The sequence below is a fragment of the Crocodylus siamensis genome, chromosome 4 (assembly GCF_052110815.1).
Source record: "Crocodylus siamensis isolate JL-2025a chromosome 4, ASM5211081v1, whole genome shotgun sequence".
Taxonomy (NCBI): Eukaryota; Metazoa; Chordata; order Crocodylia; family Crocodylidae; genus Crocodylus; species Crocodylus siamensis.
Window position 1 is genome coordinate 23,949,911 of NC_143398.1, and position 18,097 is coordinate 23,968,007.

Consider the following 18,097-nt stretch of genomic DNA (forward strand, 5'->3'; position numbering starts at 1 on the left):
AACTCATTCTTATGGAGCTGTACCATGAAAACTTAGCCCCATATGTCTTATAAACCATAATGATCATGCTAACACAAAAGGAACACATTAACTTTTCATATGACTAAAACCAAGCCCATTTATTAAAGACCCTGACTAACATTAAAAGGCAAAAGTTAGATGAAGCTTTAGATTACACACTGGAGGTCTACATGGTAAAAAACTAAAATGGTTTAATAAATCTTGGCATTAACAAAAAATTAAAAATCTGTGGATCTACTCATCATTTATTGATGGATAAGACTCATTTTGAGAAGTTAATGACAGGAATTTCTTTGTGGATAGAAACTGCACACAAAAATGAGAAATCAAGACATTGTCAATGACACTCTTGATCTTAGAGCAGCTTTTAGTGGTTATTAACTCTCTCAATTGATTAAATTTAATCATCTGTAAAGCTAATATGGTTCACTATGAGAACTGATGGTAAGACTTTACTTAAATATAACACTTTATTCGTTTATGTAGCTTTTTGATCTAAAGACCACACAGCACATCATATAGCACATAATATAAACTTACTGCTAAAATTAATAAAACAGTCAAAAATTACTTTGATGAAAGCTTTTTTAAAAGTTGTACAGCATAGTTTATTCAAAGTTAGCTTCTCACACGTAGATTGGACAAAGTTCTATCCACTAGTTTAAGGAGTTGCAAAATACCCAGAAAATATAGATTTATAAAAATCCACAAGGCTTAATTTAAGTTTGAGAAAACAGTTACTAAGAGACTAACAATATACCAGGTAAAATATAAAAACTCTACTTTTAAACCCCATAATTAAACTAGTTAACATGATTTTTTATTATTTCAAGTTAATTTCTATGTTTCTTTTTAACTGAAACAAAAATATCACTAATGGAGAAAATCCATAAAATTCAAAGTCATTGTTGATCAACAATCTTTTCTTGCAACAGTCCATCTTCTTTTGAAATAAAGATCATCTGGTTATAATCTTTTGCGATAATGGGACACTTGGGCTTCTACAAACCTTGTTGTTCACCGTAGCTTTTAAAAAACTAATCTATATTGGGAGAAAAATCCTAACTATTGAAAGGTATTACTTGACAACATTGCCACCTACCGTACATTCTGAACCAGCATGAAGTGTGTTGCAGAAACCTGTATCCTGTAACAAAATTTGCTACAGAGAAGGTAGGGAGGGGAAGCTAGTTACACAAATTGTGCATAAAGCATTTTATAATCCGATATTGCTAATTACGGTGTTTTGAAACATAATCATTTGAATCTCAAAAAATCACATTTTCTATAATGCAATGTTTTCCATTAAAAAAACTAACACCCTGTGACACAAATTAAGGAGAATCATAGCTATACCTCATCACTTAGACTGCAACTTGGTGTCTCCTCAATTTAAAATTGCCTGAATTATGTCAGTCACCCAAATATAGCTTGCAACCTGGAACAAGCAAAAATACAATGTTCTAAACCAATGGTTTCCAATCTCTTCACGGGCCATGATGCTTCTTGCAGCTCTTGACCCAGCTGCCAGGTAGCTTGTGGTCATTCAGACAAGACTGCTTCTGGTCTGAGCCTACATGTGGTAACTGAATTTCTGTAACGGCCTGTGATCCTCCTCATAAGTCCCCTTACTTCAAGAATGGCTGCTTCTAAATAGTAAGAATCGGAGAATTAGAAATCTAATCTATTGATATAAAGTCTTTCCAATAATTTAATCCTTCAGGTCTTAAATTCCAATTTAAGGGAGGCTAAGAGGAAACTTCCCCTGAGGGCAGTCTGTCCCATAACTGCATGATTTTTTACACTTCTAAAGCAGCTGGTACCAGGCAATGATGACAAATCTATACTGGACTAGACAGACTTCTGAGCTGATCCATAGCAGGAATCCTTGGTTGACCTAGGATTTGGGAGGTTTTTTTTACCATGCCCAATTATATTTGCTGAAAATTTTGTAAGTTTGTGTGAAAGCTGAAAATCAGATAACAGGATCCTGATGAAGGATTTAATCGGCAGTGATTTCTTAATTGTATGTTTCCACACCAACAAAGTTTCTGCCACTGTGAGGAGGTTGAATCTAAATACATCAGAATTTATCTCTTCAGAGATAAACCCTGGGTGAATCCAGGTTAGAGTGGACAATGAGCTGAATATGAGCTAGCAGTGTGCCCTTGTTGCCCAGAAGCCTAACAGCATCCTGGGCTGCACTGGCAGGTGTGTTGCCAGTATGTCAAGAGAAGTAATTATTCCCTCTATTCAGCACTGGTGAGGCCATATGTGGAACACTGTCTTCAGTTTTGTCCCCCTTTCACCCTCAACTACAGAAAGGATGTGGACAACTTGGAGAGGGTCCAGCGGAGGGCAACAAAAATGGTCAGGGCATGACTTATGAAGAAAGACTGAAAGAACAGAGGGGATTTAATAGTAGCCTTCAACTACCTGAAGAGGGATTCAAAGAGGTTGGAGCTAGGCTGTTCTCAGCAGTGGCAGATGACAGAACAAGGAGCAACCATCTCAAGTTGCAGCAAGGGAAGTTTAGGCTGGGTATTAGAAAGAATTTCACTAGGAGGGTAGTAAAACACTGGAACAGTTTACCCAGAAAGGTGGTGGAAGCTGCATCCTTGGAGGTTTTCAAAACCAGCTAGACAAAGCTCTGGCTGGGATGATCTAGTTGGGGATGGTCCTGCTTTGAGCAGGAGGTTGGACTAGATGACCTTCTGAGGTCCCCTCCAACCCTCATTTTCTATGATTCTATGAATCCAAGACCTAAAAAGCATAGGGAACACCAGGTATTGAAAGCAAATGTTAAAAAGAGAACTCCAAAGCAAAAGGGGACAGCAGAAAAGTATTGGAAGTTTATAGGGATTCTCAAAGTTTAGGAGACAAAAATCAGATTAATAATAGGAAGCTAGGCTTAACTCAGCAGTGGAGTTCTATGACACTTAACAAATCTAATGCTAGCAAAAACCCTGGATTTACTTTTTCTCACAAACACTGTAGCTGTGCTGCCATCTAGTGAAACATTATTTTGTGCAGCATTTATGATTTTGTACAAGATTAGTTGAAACAAATAGCTAAGACAGCATATGAAAAATATAATCAACAAGATCCCAATCAAAAAGGACCCTACCAAAAAAAACCGAAACCGCTTTCAGGACCTCGCACAATAAACTTCCCAGTACCTTTTGTTAACTATGACCAATTGCTATAATTCAGTACCAAATGCCTTAGTTTGGGCTAGATCTGTAAATGCTTTTGCATGTGCTTGTCCTTCAGCAAGTTACTTGCCTGACTGACTCCAGTAGGGTTTCTATGAGAAGAGGGAGCCACCAACACAGATAATATTCCACAATCAGGGCCAAAGTGAGGAATTAAAATGTTTCAGGGCATTACACACATCCAATAAAATTTCTTAAGAAACAAAGAAAAAATTACACTGAATCTTAGGTTTAAATTGCCGATATAGGTTATTTCTCAACATACGCCACAATGCACTTTTTACCAGACCATTACTTATACTACAGAGTCAAAAAAAACCCTACACCTATAATTACTTCAAAAGAATGTAGTAAAATCCTTTCAGAAATTTTAAGGGAAAAAAATACTAGTAAAAACTGCACTCACCTGGGAAAATATATTTCCAGTCGGCACAACTCTCTTGTCCACAATACTATATAATATTGCTAACAGTCTGTCCAGAGGGAATGGCTTTGGCCCAAGTAGGTGATTGCTGGTCTGCAATAGAGGCAAAGAAAGAAAGAGTTCAATTAAGTAGATATTTCTGAAGCACAGTGTCATTGGATATTATACATTATACTGTTTAGTCTCTAGATGGCAATGTATTTACTGTGTCCTTTCCAAAAGCCAATTTATACCTTAAAAAATACTGGAGAGAGACAATCAACTCCTTATAAAGTTACACCCCATAGAGCCCCATTTAACCTGGCAAGTGTCCAAAATGCTCTATGCATAATAAATAAGAACATTTGGGCATAACAGAATATTTTGTGCCAAACCTACACTCTGTATCATGGAATTGAAAGAAGAAATATATCTTTTAAATGATCCAGTCCAACCTCAGGACAGAAGTTGGTGGACTATATTTCCTGGTATTCTTCAGATGTAAATAGCATTCTCAAATAATTTTATTATTTATTAGTAATGTGGGCTAAGCTTTTTAACACATCCTGCATTGTCATTTTGTCACATTTCTTTAGCTGAAGCACTTGTGCTTCCCTTTCCCTACATAACTCCTGCCAAGATGTTCTTTTACTCATAAATGGTATAGCCTATCGTTACTGCTCAACTTAAGTAGTATCTTGTCCCATAAGCTGTTCTAGGTCTGAATAAAATTAACACGATTGACAAAGTTAAATAAAATGTATCTGAATTAAGGAATATGTTCAACAATAACTTCTGTACTTGCCCCTGACTCTTTACTTAAGCCGAGTAAGAACTCCTGTCACAAACAACAGTTGGACTTGAAAAGAAAAATAACCAGCAGATACATAATGATCACTGCATTCAAAAGCTTGTCTAAGTCTATTGATTAATCAAGTCTGCTCCAACACGTTCTAATTAGAATGTGTTGAAGCACATGTACAGATACCCATATGCACTCCTAAAAAAACCTCCTGGATTCTGGCAAGGATGGTTACTTAAAAAAGAAGCAGAAAAGGGAGACCCAGAAAATAACATTTTCCTCCAGGAAAAAATATAGGTTCCTTAAATTTTCCATTAGCTGTTAGTGAGTTTTTCAGGAAGTACCCATCAGTTTGGTTCATTATTGAAATACTCTAGACTGTTTTGTCTAATGGTCTTGGGTAAGGCAATGAGGTAGCAGAATATGTATCGGAGCATCTCCAAGACATGTTAGCAGCCCCTTCACAGCAGGTGAGAGGATTGCAATGGTAAACAGAGCACAGACAAAGTGACTTAACCACATTTATGCACACGGCCAGTGACAAAGCCTAAGTCTGAAAGCAGGTAGGTTCCCAATTCGATACCTCAGACACAGGATTATCCTTCCTCTCCTCAAATCCAAAAGACTGTCTATGGCTAGCTTGCCTTAAAACAAAACACACAGGTTAACAAATTCTCCAGAGTACAGATTCTGTTTTTGATTTATTGCCTACACTCAGGATATAATCTATTCCACAGGTTTCAAAAATACACCCTGCAAAGCTACTTTATCTGGCCTCCCAGGCAACTGGAAGCTGGGGGAATTTCCCAAGGTAAGCGACCTGTTGCAGACCACTGATACAGTCCTTGTTGCCCTGCAGCCGTTTGATCTATCACTGTTGCCACCATTGTAGCAAGCAATTATTTGGCCCATGCACTTGCCTTATCTCCTTCACTGCTGACCCCATACCAGAGCCGCTGCAAGGCCCAGGCCAGACCTAGAGCTACCACTGTGACTGTGCCCTGGGCCAGAGCCGCCGTGTGCCCTGGACTGGATCCAGTCCACAAGAAAGCCCAGCAGTCTGGATCTGGCTCAGGGCACAAAGCAAGTTTGACACCCCTAATCTATACTATGAGAATGAGAATAAGACCTTCTTGCGTGCTATGTGTATTTTCTCAAACTACTATAAAAAAATCCTTTTAGTTTTGGATGCGACTGAAGTCAGAATTGTTAGAATTGTTTTCTTTCAACATAGTCCAGCTCACTTAATGGACTTGCATGAAGTCAGTAAAATTGCTTCTACTTTTCTTTATTGAAAGAATTTAAAGTCACATGTAGTCACAGGAGCTTTGTAATTGCTTCCCCTACATTGCATCGAAACCTTTGAATTCTCCTGGGGGGTAGAATTACCTGCAGAGTCTGGAAATAAACTGAAAACAATGCTGAAATCAGCTATAAAGTTTTGCTCCAAAACTAACTCCAACAGACCATAACTATTTAGGATTTTCTAAAATTAGGAATGTACTAAAGAACGTGCAATACTCTCTAGATTTCTGAATGAAAAAGGTATGAATTACCTACTCCAATGGTGAAGTTGGCAGCAAGTATACAAGGGGGGGTGGGGAAAAGAAGAAAAACCTTGTTCCTATGAAATTGCTACAATATTCTAGATAAGAAAAATGGGATACATGCCAGAAAAAAGAAGCAATTAGTTAAAGGTGCTCTGCTATTTGTTTGGGTGGTCTTAATTAAAAATAAAGACTAATGAAATTTTATCAGTGTTCCAGGACAGAGTCCATCTCAACAATTAACTTTTATTTTATTTTTTTTAAGTCTGCTATAAAACAATTAGGGATTGAGTAAATTCATATGGCAGCAACTGCAGAGATATTTAAAATGCCCTGAATTATAAACCTTCTTACTACATTCTAAAGAAACTTATTCTAAGTATCTGGGAGCCTCATTAAAAGAAGCATGAAGAATAATTTTTTAAAATTAAACTATTATCTCATTAGCCCTACTGGGGAGAATATTACCTATGCTACTATTCCAGCCCAAAGTACCTATTTCAGGGGTGCTGTCCAAGAGGCAGCACAAAGCAGCAATTTTTCAGTTTTCCTACCAGACCACAGAAGACTCACTTGATTAATAAAGATGCAGAGATAACCTTTTGTGTGATTGGACATTGAGAGGCAAACTTAACCTTTTGAAGCCACCAATGCAGCAGACATAACACCAAGTTTTCACAAAAATAATGGAAATCTATGCAGATGTAGAAAAAAGGGTGCAAGCGTTTTTGTACCTACACCAAGCACAGATTTACCACAACTGTGTACAAAAAGCAATTTAGATTATTAGGTTTTTGCAGACCTAAACTCTAACAACTTGTTCATACACAGGATATGGGCACAAATGGAGATTCATAACTAGATACAATTTAACCACTTGCAGTATACGATCAGTTTTCACATTCTCAAAGTAAAATGTTGAAGACGTATGCAAACGTTTCATGAAAAAAGAGAGTTAAGTCTTTCTAGGGAACAACATAAAGCATGTGCTTTGCTTAATGCTTCAGGGGTGTAGGTTGTAGCCATGTTGGTCTAAGGACATACGCAGAAAAGGTTATTTGGGTACATGCGATATCTCTTATTAGACCAACTCAAATAGTTGGAAAAATTCGTCTTAGCAAGCTTTCAGGCACAAACACCCTTCCATCAGGCTGAGGAAGGGTCTGCAGGTGGTCTATGCTCTTCCTGGATGGAGTGGTAAAGCAGGTAGAGGTCAGTACTTATGCAAGCAAGTCACTCAGTTAAAAGGTAAACTGAGAAGGTCAGTAGGTGAGAGACAGGTGGGGTTGGGGGGATGGGGAATTAATGTAGCTGTAGTCAAAAGATGGGAGACAGGAGGGTGGGAGGGAGAACGGAATGAGCATAGCTGGTAAAAAGTAGAGGGTTAACCTGGGGAGTCAGATGTTAGGCAGGTATAATGTGTCATAAATCCAAACATCTATATTTAGTCCATGATTTTTTGTATCCAGTAGGTTGATGAATTGAAGTTCATAGGTTCATCTGTGAAAGGTATCTGGTAAATTCCCTTCGCTTAACACTTAGACCTTCTAGATTCTAACATGCCAAACCCCTGGCAGTTCACTACTCTACCACTCTCCTTGTCAGCTTTCAGTGACAGCTAATTCCATTCAGTAGCTACTCTCTCTGATCAAGTTGTCCTACCTCTTCCCCTTCTTTTTTAGGCTTTTAGACACCTTTTATTTTCTTCTTTCCTAATAAAAAAAGGGGACTACCTTGACATTTTTCACAACCTTGTTAAGAAAGCCTACAAAGAAAAGAATATATGAAGTAACTCAACTCTCATAAAAACATAGTGGGCTTTGGGCTAGTTTTTAATTTGCCTAGCCTTAACTCACCTCTGTCATTTTATTGGTGTTAGAAAAATCATCGCAATCTGAAATGTTACCAAACTTGCTCTCAAACCACCAAGGAACCAGAGCGTTTCATTAAAGAAGATAGAGATGGGAAGAGGTAATTTACTGTTCTATACACTGGAAAGATCTATGGCTGCTGACAGACGTGAAAGAAAAAACAAAAAAAGCTTTACTGGAAGAGGCAGCACACTAGTTTGACCTGGCTCCACAGTGTCTGCATAGATTGTGAGCTTTGGATGGGTTTTTTGGTGCTTTCATTTGAAGCTGATTCAATTAGCTATTAAATAAAAGCACCAAAAAAACCCCACTGAAGCACCCAATTTACACAGACGTTGGGCAAGCTGGGTTGAACTAATGCAATGCCTCTTCCAGGCATGTGCTGGGTTCAGTGTGGGGACACACTGAGTTTAAGGTAAAGTATTGTTTTTGGGGAGTTTTCTTACATCTGTCAGCATCCTCCATGACCATGTCCACTTCACGTAGCACAGTGGCTTCCAAGAGCCCTTAATGAAAAAGGTACCTATAACTCAGATTATGATTTTTTAATGATCATCAGAACACTGTAAAAACTTATATAAGCTTCCTTTTAGAAATTATTTTTGTTGCTAACATGATGTGATTTAATTTTACAGTAAAAATACTAAGAAACAAAAACCAAAGTCACACCAGATGAGTCTTTACATTTAAAATAGCTTCCATGTGGATATCTTAAACATTACAGACTATTAGCATATATAAAATTCAATTCAAAAGAAGAAACAAAGATAAATTGCTATCAGGACAAATAAAAAAATAGTAAAAGTTGTTCACAAGAAATTCAGTAACTGTCAACTTTTGTCCTCTGCAGTCAGTGTTGTCCACAGTATTCAGATCCATTTATCATATAAACTAACAAAGTTATGATGTGAGAAGCGTTGTTTCTATTTAAGTTGGCATCACACTTTCTATGCTTTGACATTCAACTTCACTTTTAGCAGCGTACATCGATTTATGTTTACTGCCAGTATGGATAGGATTAAAGGAGGATTTCAGAAAGAAGGCTGGTTTCTAAATCATTTTGGGGAAGGACATATCGCAAGCACAACATCAGCACTTTTGCAGTGCTAGTTATCAGTAAAATGCAACATTCACCTCTTCTGTGAAGTAAAGGCATTTCCAAAAGATGTTATAGGTTTCTAGAATCCAGGAGGTGTCACCAATGTTATCTTGTAGCTAAAAAAACTGGTGTGAAGAATATATGGAAACAGAGTAACAAAATGTTATTAAAACCACATTTACTGAAAGATCATTTCAGTGTAATTCCCTCAGCCAGAGCCCATGGAGGCTGTATAGGTACTAACAGTGATTGCAGGGTCCCTTCCTACCCCTCTAGTTCTAAAATTACTTGTATATTTTTCTGATTCCCTAACATCTCAGTTGTATAACCAGTGTAGGTTTTGTCAATAAACCTATGGCATATAAACATGTCCCCCATTTAGCTAACACTCATGTTTAGCCCAGAACAGTGCAGAGAATTGCACAGCTACATTACAGTAATTTCACAAATTTATCTATTATTCACCTTCTATTTTGATGGAACCCTGATATTTGAATTTCCAGATGTATTTACTACCAACAGTTTCTTGTGGATAAGTCTATTGAATCCAATATGGACAGAAATAAATAAGAATGTGATCTTTTCTCCAGAATTTCAGAATCAGTATGATCTATTACATACTGTTTTAAACAACATAGGAGGATAATGGACTTTTTAAGTAAAGCAGATTTCAACAAACTCAACAAACTAATAGGAAGGGTACCTTGGGAAGATGAGATATGGGATAAAGAAGCACAGGAGAGCTGGCAGCTATTGAAAGAGACTACACTAACGGAGCAACAGCAAACTATTCCTGTGCAGAAGAAAAAGAGGAAGCATAGCAGAGACCATTTTGATTGCACTGGAAATTTCATAACCTTAAAATCGAAAAAGGAATTTACAAAACATGGCAAAAACATCCACAACAATGGATAAGTATAAAAGAACATCACAAGGATGTGGGGACAAAAATTAGAAAGGCAAAGGAACAAATGGAGTCTCAATTAGCAGGAGATATAAAAGGCAACAAGAATTTATTCTGTAAATATATTAGGAGGGAGAATCATAAACCAGTCAGCCTCACTTTAATCTCCAGAAAGATTCTGGAACAAATTATTAAGCAATCTATTTGTAAGCACCTAGAAGATAAGGAGATTAAAAAAAAGCATGGGTTTGTCAAGAACAGATTGCATCAAACCAATCTAATTTTCTTCTGACAGAGAAACCAGCTTTGCAGATAACGGGGGAGAAACTGATGTGGTATACCTTGGTGTTAGCAAGGCTTTTGACAGTCTCACATGACATTCTAGATCATATTTCATTACCTTTCTTACAAGAACAGTGGTGCTCAACTCTTTAGCCCGTACCAGATGAGTGGTGTGGAGCTGGCTTGGCCAGAGCTCAAAATGGGCTGCTGCCAGAGCCAGAGCTGGGGCCTGATCCAGCAAGTGGGGCTGGGGGCAGGGCCAGTGCATGGTCCCAGTCCCATGTGCCAGACTGAACTTTAGTTCCAGCCCCACAAACAGACCACGTCACCTGGCCCTCAGGTCTTAGAAATTTGATGTCTTTACTGTCCGAGCCTCCAAGGTCTGGAATAGCCTGCCATCGGAGGTGGTTCAAGCACCTACATTGAACACCTTCAAGAAAAAATTGGATGCTTATCTTGCTGGGATCCTATGACCCCAGCTGACTTCCTGCCCCTCGGGCAAGGGGCTGAACTCGATGATCTTCTGAGGTCCCTTCCAGTCCTAATGTCTATGTAATCTATGAATTGTCTTGTAGGTAAAGATTACATTAGAACAATGGTCCAGGGGAATGGTAAAGGGTAACTGGTTTCTAAAAGCCTGTTTGTGACAAAATTTCAGTTTCAGCCTTCAAGACAGACACCATGTCTGAGGCCAACAAACAGGCTGGGAAATTCTCTGAAAATCCATAACAAAAGATAGGCTTGCCATGTTGGTGCTAGGTCACAGTGCTCAGATGCAAAACTCTTGAGATTTCTGGTTTTGGTGGAGAGACCAAATTAGGAGCCAGACGTGCCCAAATTAAGACACTGGTAAATGCCCAAATTAAGATGTATACATGTGATGGGTTTGGAAGAACAAAGGAATATGCTTATAGAACAGAATGTGGACAATATGACAACCACAGGGAAACCAATCAACGATGCCTGGAAATGAAGAGTCAGAGGAGAAATAACTACAGGAGGGATTTCAGAGAAGCAAAAAGTCCCCAAGGGGGGGTGGGGATGTATCCGAGGCCAGCCTGGACAGAGGGCACACCACCAGCATGTCTCACCCACCTACCCCATTGCTCTGGGTAACCTATTCCAGTGCTTTACTACCCTCCTGGTAAAAAAGTTTTTCTTGATATCTAACCTAAACTTCCTTTGCTGCAACTTGAGACCATTGCTCCTTATTCTGCCATCAGCCACCACTGAGGACAATCCAGCTCCATCCTCTTCGGAACCACCTTTCAGTTAGCTGAAACCTGCTACTAAATCCCACCTCAATCTTCTCTTCTCCATATTAAATAAGACCAGTTGCCTCAGCCTCGCCTCATAAATCATGTCTGCCAGCCCCCTCACCATTTTTGTTGCCTTCAATTTGTCTACATCCTTCCTGAATTAGAGGGCGAAAAACTAGACACAGCACTCCCAATGTGGCCTCACCAGTGCTGAATAGAAGGGAAGAATCACCTCTCTCGATCTGCTGGCAACACTCCTACTGATGCAGCCCAGTATGCTGTTAGCCTTCTTCACAACAAGAGCACACTGCTGGCTCATATTCATCATACTGTCCACTGTAATCCCCAGGTCTTTTTCGGCAGAGCCGCTGTTTAGCCTATCATTCCTCAGCCTGTACCAGTGCATGGGATTGTTTCATCCTAAGTGGAGGACTTTGCAGTTCTCCTCACTGAACCTCATAAGATTTCTTTTAGTCCAATCCTCCAATTTGTCATGGTCTCTCTGAATCCTAGTCCTACCCTCCAGCGTGTCTACTGCTCCATCCAGCTTGGTGTCACCTGCAAACTTGCTAAGGGTGCACTTTATCCCTTCTGCCAGGTCGCTGATGAAGGTATTAAACAAAACTGGCCCCAGAACCGACACCTGGGGCACTCCATTTGTTACCAACTGCCAACTAGACATGAAGCTGCTGATTACTACCCTTCGAGCCCAATGATGTTGTCAATATATGCTCAAGAGGTCCTAGGCAGAGGGTCATGCCCCCCACTACCAAGGAAGGCAAAAACCACCACAGTATATACCAATATGACAATGGGGTAAAACTCCTAACTGACCCCAAATATGGTACTCAGTCTGACCCACAGTGGAGCAACCAGGAACCTCTGGCTACACTCCTAACAGGATAATTGGCACACCCCAGTTGAAGTCCCCAGCCTTACCTTGAGCCAACACCCAATGCCTCAGGCGAGGCTTAAAAACACTCTGACACATACAGAAGGAAGGCGGAGCAACCAGCAAAGACCAGAAGCTTGGAAAATACTCACAGTAAAACACCCACAGTGAAAAAGCTTTTTAGATTGGATAGCCAGAACTTGCTCTGCTGTAACTTCAAGCCACTGGTCCACGTTCTCCTCTATGCAGCAAGAAAAAAAGGGTACTTTCCCTCTTTTTTATGGCAACCTTTCAGATATATGAAGACTGATATCATGTCCCCTCTTAAGCCTTTTCTGCAAGCTGAACAAGCCTAACTCCTTCAGCCTCTCCTCATACGACTCACCTTCCAAGTCTTTCATAATCTTTGTTGCCTGTCTCTGAATCCTCTCTACCTTCCCCACATTCTTTTAAAAAAGTGGAGCCCAGAACTACACACACTACTCCAAAGAGAGGCACTCCCATGTCCTGCACCTACTGCTTCTATTGATGCAGCCCAAAACTATATTCGTCTTCTGTGTAGGTGCATTACACTGCAGACTACCAAGACTCCCAGGGTCCTTTTCCATAGAGCTACCATCCAGCCAGTTGTTCCCCATTTTGTATTTGAGTTTTTGATTATTCCTCCCAACGTGTAGCACCTTGCATTTGTCTGCATTGAATTTCATCCTGTTAGCTCTAGTCCAACTTTTCAATCTTTTGAAATCCTTCTGAATTGCACTCATATCCTCCATTGTATTCATAATCCTTCCCTATTTCATGTCATCTGCTAACTTGCTCAAGAAGCCTTCATCCAAATAGTTAATAAACACATTGAACAGCTCCTGGCCCAGGACAGATCCCTGTGGGACTCCACTGAAACCTCTTGCCATTCTGACATGGACCCTTTGCTTGCAGCTGATGAGCCAGTTATCTATCCACACTGTGCATTACCCAGCCCACATTTCTCCAACTTGTTTATGAGAAGGTCATGAGGGACTGTGTCAAAAACCTTACTGTAGTCCATATACACTATATCCACACCATTCACTTCCTCAGGTCTGGCTTGAGTCTCAACTTGGTTTAGCCCTTGGCCTATTTCCCTCTGTTTGGGGCCCCAGCCCTCAGCTTGGGCCTGCCCCTGCCTCACTGCTGGGGGTCAGAACCTGGAGCACCTCCCAGGCACACCTGTGTGGCCTCCTGCCTCCCCTCCAGCTACTACCTGATCCTCCAGTAACACAAAACAATGCGAGGCAGCTGCTTTAAGTAAAACAATCAAAGCTCCCTCTGGGTCAACAGGCTGCTGCAGAAGACTCTTCCCCACTTCCCAGCCCTGGCTGCACCCCTAGGGTATCTGCTCTGGCTCACAGTTTCCACCCTGTTGCCTGCCTGTCCTGGCAAGAGCTCTCCTCCACAGAGAGTTCAGGACTGCACTGCTTCTCTGCCTCAGGTACCTAGGTTTATGGCACACCTCCCCTTCTGGCTCTGAGCTCGCCAATCAAGCTCCAGCTGGGGCTTCTGACCTGGGACCATGCGGCTGCACCTGGTTTAAGTTAACCTCAGGTAAGGGGGAGTGGGGCAGGGGAAGGGCAAGGAAGGAGTGCGGGGAAAAGCAGCCCTTCCCCCACCCCGTGGCCAGTGCTCCTTGATGCAGCTGCTTTCAGCCCACGCAGGGCTGTCCTGAGCAGGCACAGGCAGCCTCACGTGGAAGGGATGGGGGTGGGAAACCCTGCTCCAGACTACAGCCCCTGCCAGGTTTTTCCCTGCTTGGGAGCAGGGGGCGGGGCCAGACCCTAGACTGGCACCCTGAGGTGAAGGCAGGGAGGGAGGTTTAATCTACCCTCCCTCCCCTCTCCCACCGGCATAGGACCCCAGCCCTTTCCACACTTGAACAGGGAAAAGCCTGGCAGGGGCTGCTGCAACCCTGCCAGGGAGACCCCCCCCGGGGTCTGTGCCAGTGGGAGAGGGGAGGGAAGAGGTTTTAAACCCCTCTCCCTCACCCTCTTCGCCTCAGGGTGCTGCCACTGGCCAGGATCTGGCCATATCCCTGCCCCTGCCAGCCAAGGGGCAAGTGGGGAAAAGCCTAACAGAAGCTGCTTCCTCCCTCCCCCTCCAGACACACCCCAGCTGGGGACTGTGCAGGCCAGGGTAGGGGCTTAAACCCCTCCAAAATTGTACTCAGTGGTGTGTCGGAGCCCAGTCATGCCTCTCCCCCTCAGCTTGAGCAGGGAGGGGGGAAAAACCTGAATATGTGGGTACATCTCAGGGTAGGTAACAGTTCTGAAAATAATTAGAATCTTTTAAAGTCCCCTGTAGTATATAAGCCAGAGGCAAGACATACAGATGGTCTGCAACTATAAGAAACTTGCTTCTGAGAGTTAAGCATTTATAATACTGTACTGATGTTTGTACACGCATCTTAACATTTTCATTGTTCCAGATAGACTGAAGTGAAATTATGTGCACTATATATTCTTTTAAATTGATTTATACATGTGTTTACTATTCAGCCAAGGATCAACTTTTCCGCTATTTTAAACTGATTCAGCTCCACTGAAATAGCTGGAACTGCAACTTTATATATAAAAGAAAGCGTTTAGTCATGATTCTACTAATTCTTTGCCCTTATGGAATTATTATACATATTATTAAGACACATAAATTGTCCATGTACACAACAGAAAAGATGACAACATTTTAAAACCTGGGTGTCTAAACTTAGAGTCCTAAATCCATATTAGGTATCAAAATTAAAGTGGCCTGGTTATCTGAACTAGTTAGCACTTGCTGTTTTTATGGATAATAGCTGGCCCTTCTGAAAAATTAGCTTACATATTAAGGGTTGGCTTGTTTAGATAACCAAATATGGATTTGAGTAACAAATTTAGGCCCCAGATTTGAGGATTTTGGCTTCTTGCTTTTGTATGTAGAATAAAGTAGAATTTTTTTAAGGGTTAGTTCTTAGTAAGTCAAACCACTATGATACCTCACAGTGCATGCTGTATGTGGAAAAATGTGGTATACAGGCAACATCACAAAAGGAACTGACATAGGAATTGAAAGCTGAATAAATACCTTTTCATGTTTTTTCAGAAATGTCTTCTTCATTTTCCCATGATGCTGTAAATGAAAAAGCAATTTTTGAGCGAGTATGACATAGCAAGAAGCTACAGTGACATTGCAGAACTATAATAGGATGAGAAAAAAACTAAGTAACAAAATTTTGCATCATGTACAATTACTATAGGTGTGCCTACTCTTCATGCCCTGATTCCATTTGCTCTTAGTAGTAATTTGTGCAACACCTGATTAATGCTGTTTCACTTGGTGCTATTTTGCTATAACGCTCATTTGAAATTGATACCCACTTTCATTTAGTGCTCAGTGAGTTTCGTTATAATGCTCGCAGCCATCATCTTGGGTCATTAAAAACAACTGCAATTGCCATCTTGGGTCATCAAATACTTTTGGTTTTGCTTAATGTTTGTTTTTTCAGGAACCAGTTAAGAGCACTAAGAGAAGGGTTGCCTGTACTGCTTACTATAACACTGCAACGTAATCGTGATGTGACTTGGCTCATCAAATCTTATGCTGTCTGAAGAATGAGTGACAACATTCACCCTGCAGGTAAACCTGTAGGGTTACTATTTTTCTAAACTGATTTATCAGGGGAAATACACACATTTAAATAAGAAAAGAATTAAAGAGTAAATCAGAAAATGCAGCAAGCTTCCCATGGATATTTAAATAAGCCTCCCATGTGTCCTTCACCCTCCATTCCAGCTCAACTCAAGGAAAGGACAAAAGTGTGTTTCATTTTTAGTGCCCTTCTTTTTTCCAAACATTAGTAAGGCAAATGGCAACTACTGGAATTTATATGCATCCCACTTGCAACTCTTTTACTTCTAAAGTTCACTCAGTTTTGATGGGTTTTGACAGCAGCACATCTGTGAAATTAAGTAATACTGTGTCAAAGGAAGATCAAGATGCAGAATTTGAAGGACAAGTGAGAAGTAGAGAAATAAGTAAAAAACAGAGCTGAACAGGTAAGAAAACTGTATAGAATAACAGTGTGGAAAGGAAGAGCGTGGACAGTCAGAGTCCTTTGGAATTTCTTCTCAAAGTAGATTAAGAGAAGGAAGAGAACCCATTGAACAAGAGATCAAAACAATTATTAAGGAGAGAATGGAGAAAAACAAAACAATCCCACAAGCTAGAGGTGGAAAAAATTTAAGGTTTGCATATCAAAAGAAATTGAGATGTCAATCAGTCTTTACTTATATGATCATGTGTTATTTTTCAGAACACAACACCAAAAGAGTTTTTCTTTATAAGGGACAGCTTATTACTCTGCACAGTGAATGACAAATCACTGAAAGGGTAATCCTCTTTTCCTGGTAAAGTGTATATGTAGAAGCTTATATTTGGGATTTCTGGACCTGAATACCTGTCCATTTTAGAGTTTTTATAGCTGTTTTTGATTGATTACTAAATAGAGTGTTATAATGTTTTAAGAGTCTTTTTTAAGTAACTTGACAATACAACTTTATATTAAGACAATGGCTTATGTGGTAGGTCATATATGCACAAAGTAAGCTTACATTTGAAAACAAGGCCTTGAAGGAGAATCAAGGAATTGCTGAAAGGGGAAGGTAAAGTTCTAAGCTACCTGGCTTGACAGTGGTGGGTTACATGCTGTACCTGTGATGCTCAAGTCTTTTCTATGATGTACTTATATATTATTTGACAGGCAGGCACCCCTCTTAGCATAAGTACAGAAAAAAAACATGCTATGCTCTTCTTACAGAAAATCATTTGCAGATTATCAGGAAGTAACAATTATTTCATAATTTCTTTTCTTATAAAAGGACCTTTTAGAAATTATTTAATATTTTTCACTTAATCTGGTATACACCACTCAGTTTTTTATTTGCTTCTTGACATCACAGATTTATTATTTTGGTGTTTTAACAGTTTGGCAGCTTTCTGCCTCCCACAGTGCATGACATTACCTCTTGCTTCTCAATAGGGTAACTGTTTTACAAATGGAACCACCGCCATCTTTAGGTTAGTGCCAGAACAACTCTCCTTTTATTACTGTATACTGTTTGTTAAAAACATCGTCTCAGTATTCAGAAGAAATCAAAAAAGGAAATAATGTTAGGAATTATTAAGAAGGAAATCATAAACAAGCAAAAATTATCATTATGCCCCTTTATAACTCTATGGTCCGTCCACACCTTGAATACTGTGTGTAATTTTGGTCCCTGTAACAGGATGGCATCCTAGGGTCACCGTGCACTCCCCTAGGGCCCGCCTTTAGTAGTGCCAAGCGTTCCCTAAGCACCCCTCGGAATCTCACCTGCCACGTCTTTGATGTTATGTATTTATTGTAGGGAGGCTGCCCTTCGTTCCTTTGGCTATGGTTTTCTGCTATGTGCTGGACCCACCTTGGTCTCCCTGGCACTTGGGCGCTCTACAGCTCTGCCTCACTCCGTATCCTGTTGACACTCTGTGCCTTCACAGTCTTGTCTCACTCGGGCTCTCTGAAGTCCTGCCTCACACTGCACCTCATGGTGCTCAAATGGTTGCTGCTCCTCTGTCTCTGGGGCTTCTCGCTCACCCCGAGCCTCACTGGCACTCAGGTTCTCCACGACTTTGTTCTGCCTTGTGGGGTACTCGGGGTCAGCCCTCTCCCAATACTGCGCCTTTGCCTTGGCGCTTGGGGATGACAGCTCCCCTCTGCTGCGCCGTTATGGACGCTCGGGGTCAATGCCCTCCCTG

The 18,097-nt window shown here is 40.6% G+C and overlaps 1 protein-coding gene across 6 annotated transcripts in view; it reads right to left on the minus strand.

The window, feature by feature from the left end:
- Window positions 1-18,097, minus strand: part of ORC5 (origin recognition complex subunit 5) — a 217,354-nt gene that overhangs the window by 145,168 nt on the left and 54,089 nt on the right. For 5 of the 6 annotated variants that reach the window (XM_090041980.1, XM_090041982.1, XM_090041981.1 and 2 more), the window contains exons 12-13: window positions 15,389-15,433; window positions 3,643-3,753 (exon numbers count right to left, since the gene is read on the minus strand). In XM_090041980.1, coding sequence (XP_089898106.1) covers window positions 3,643-3,753; window positions 15,389-15,433 — 156 coding nt within the window. Of the gene's footprint in view, window positions 1-421; window positions 1,671-3,642; window positions 3,754-15,388; window positions 15,434-18,097 lie in introns of those variants that run through there. The other variant, XM_090041983.1, reaches the window with a different exon arrangement.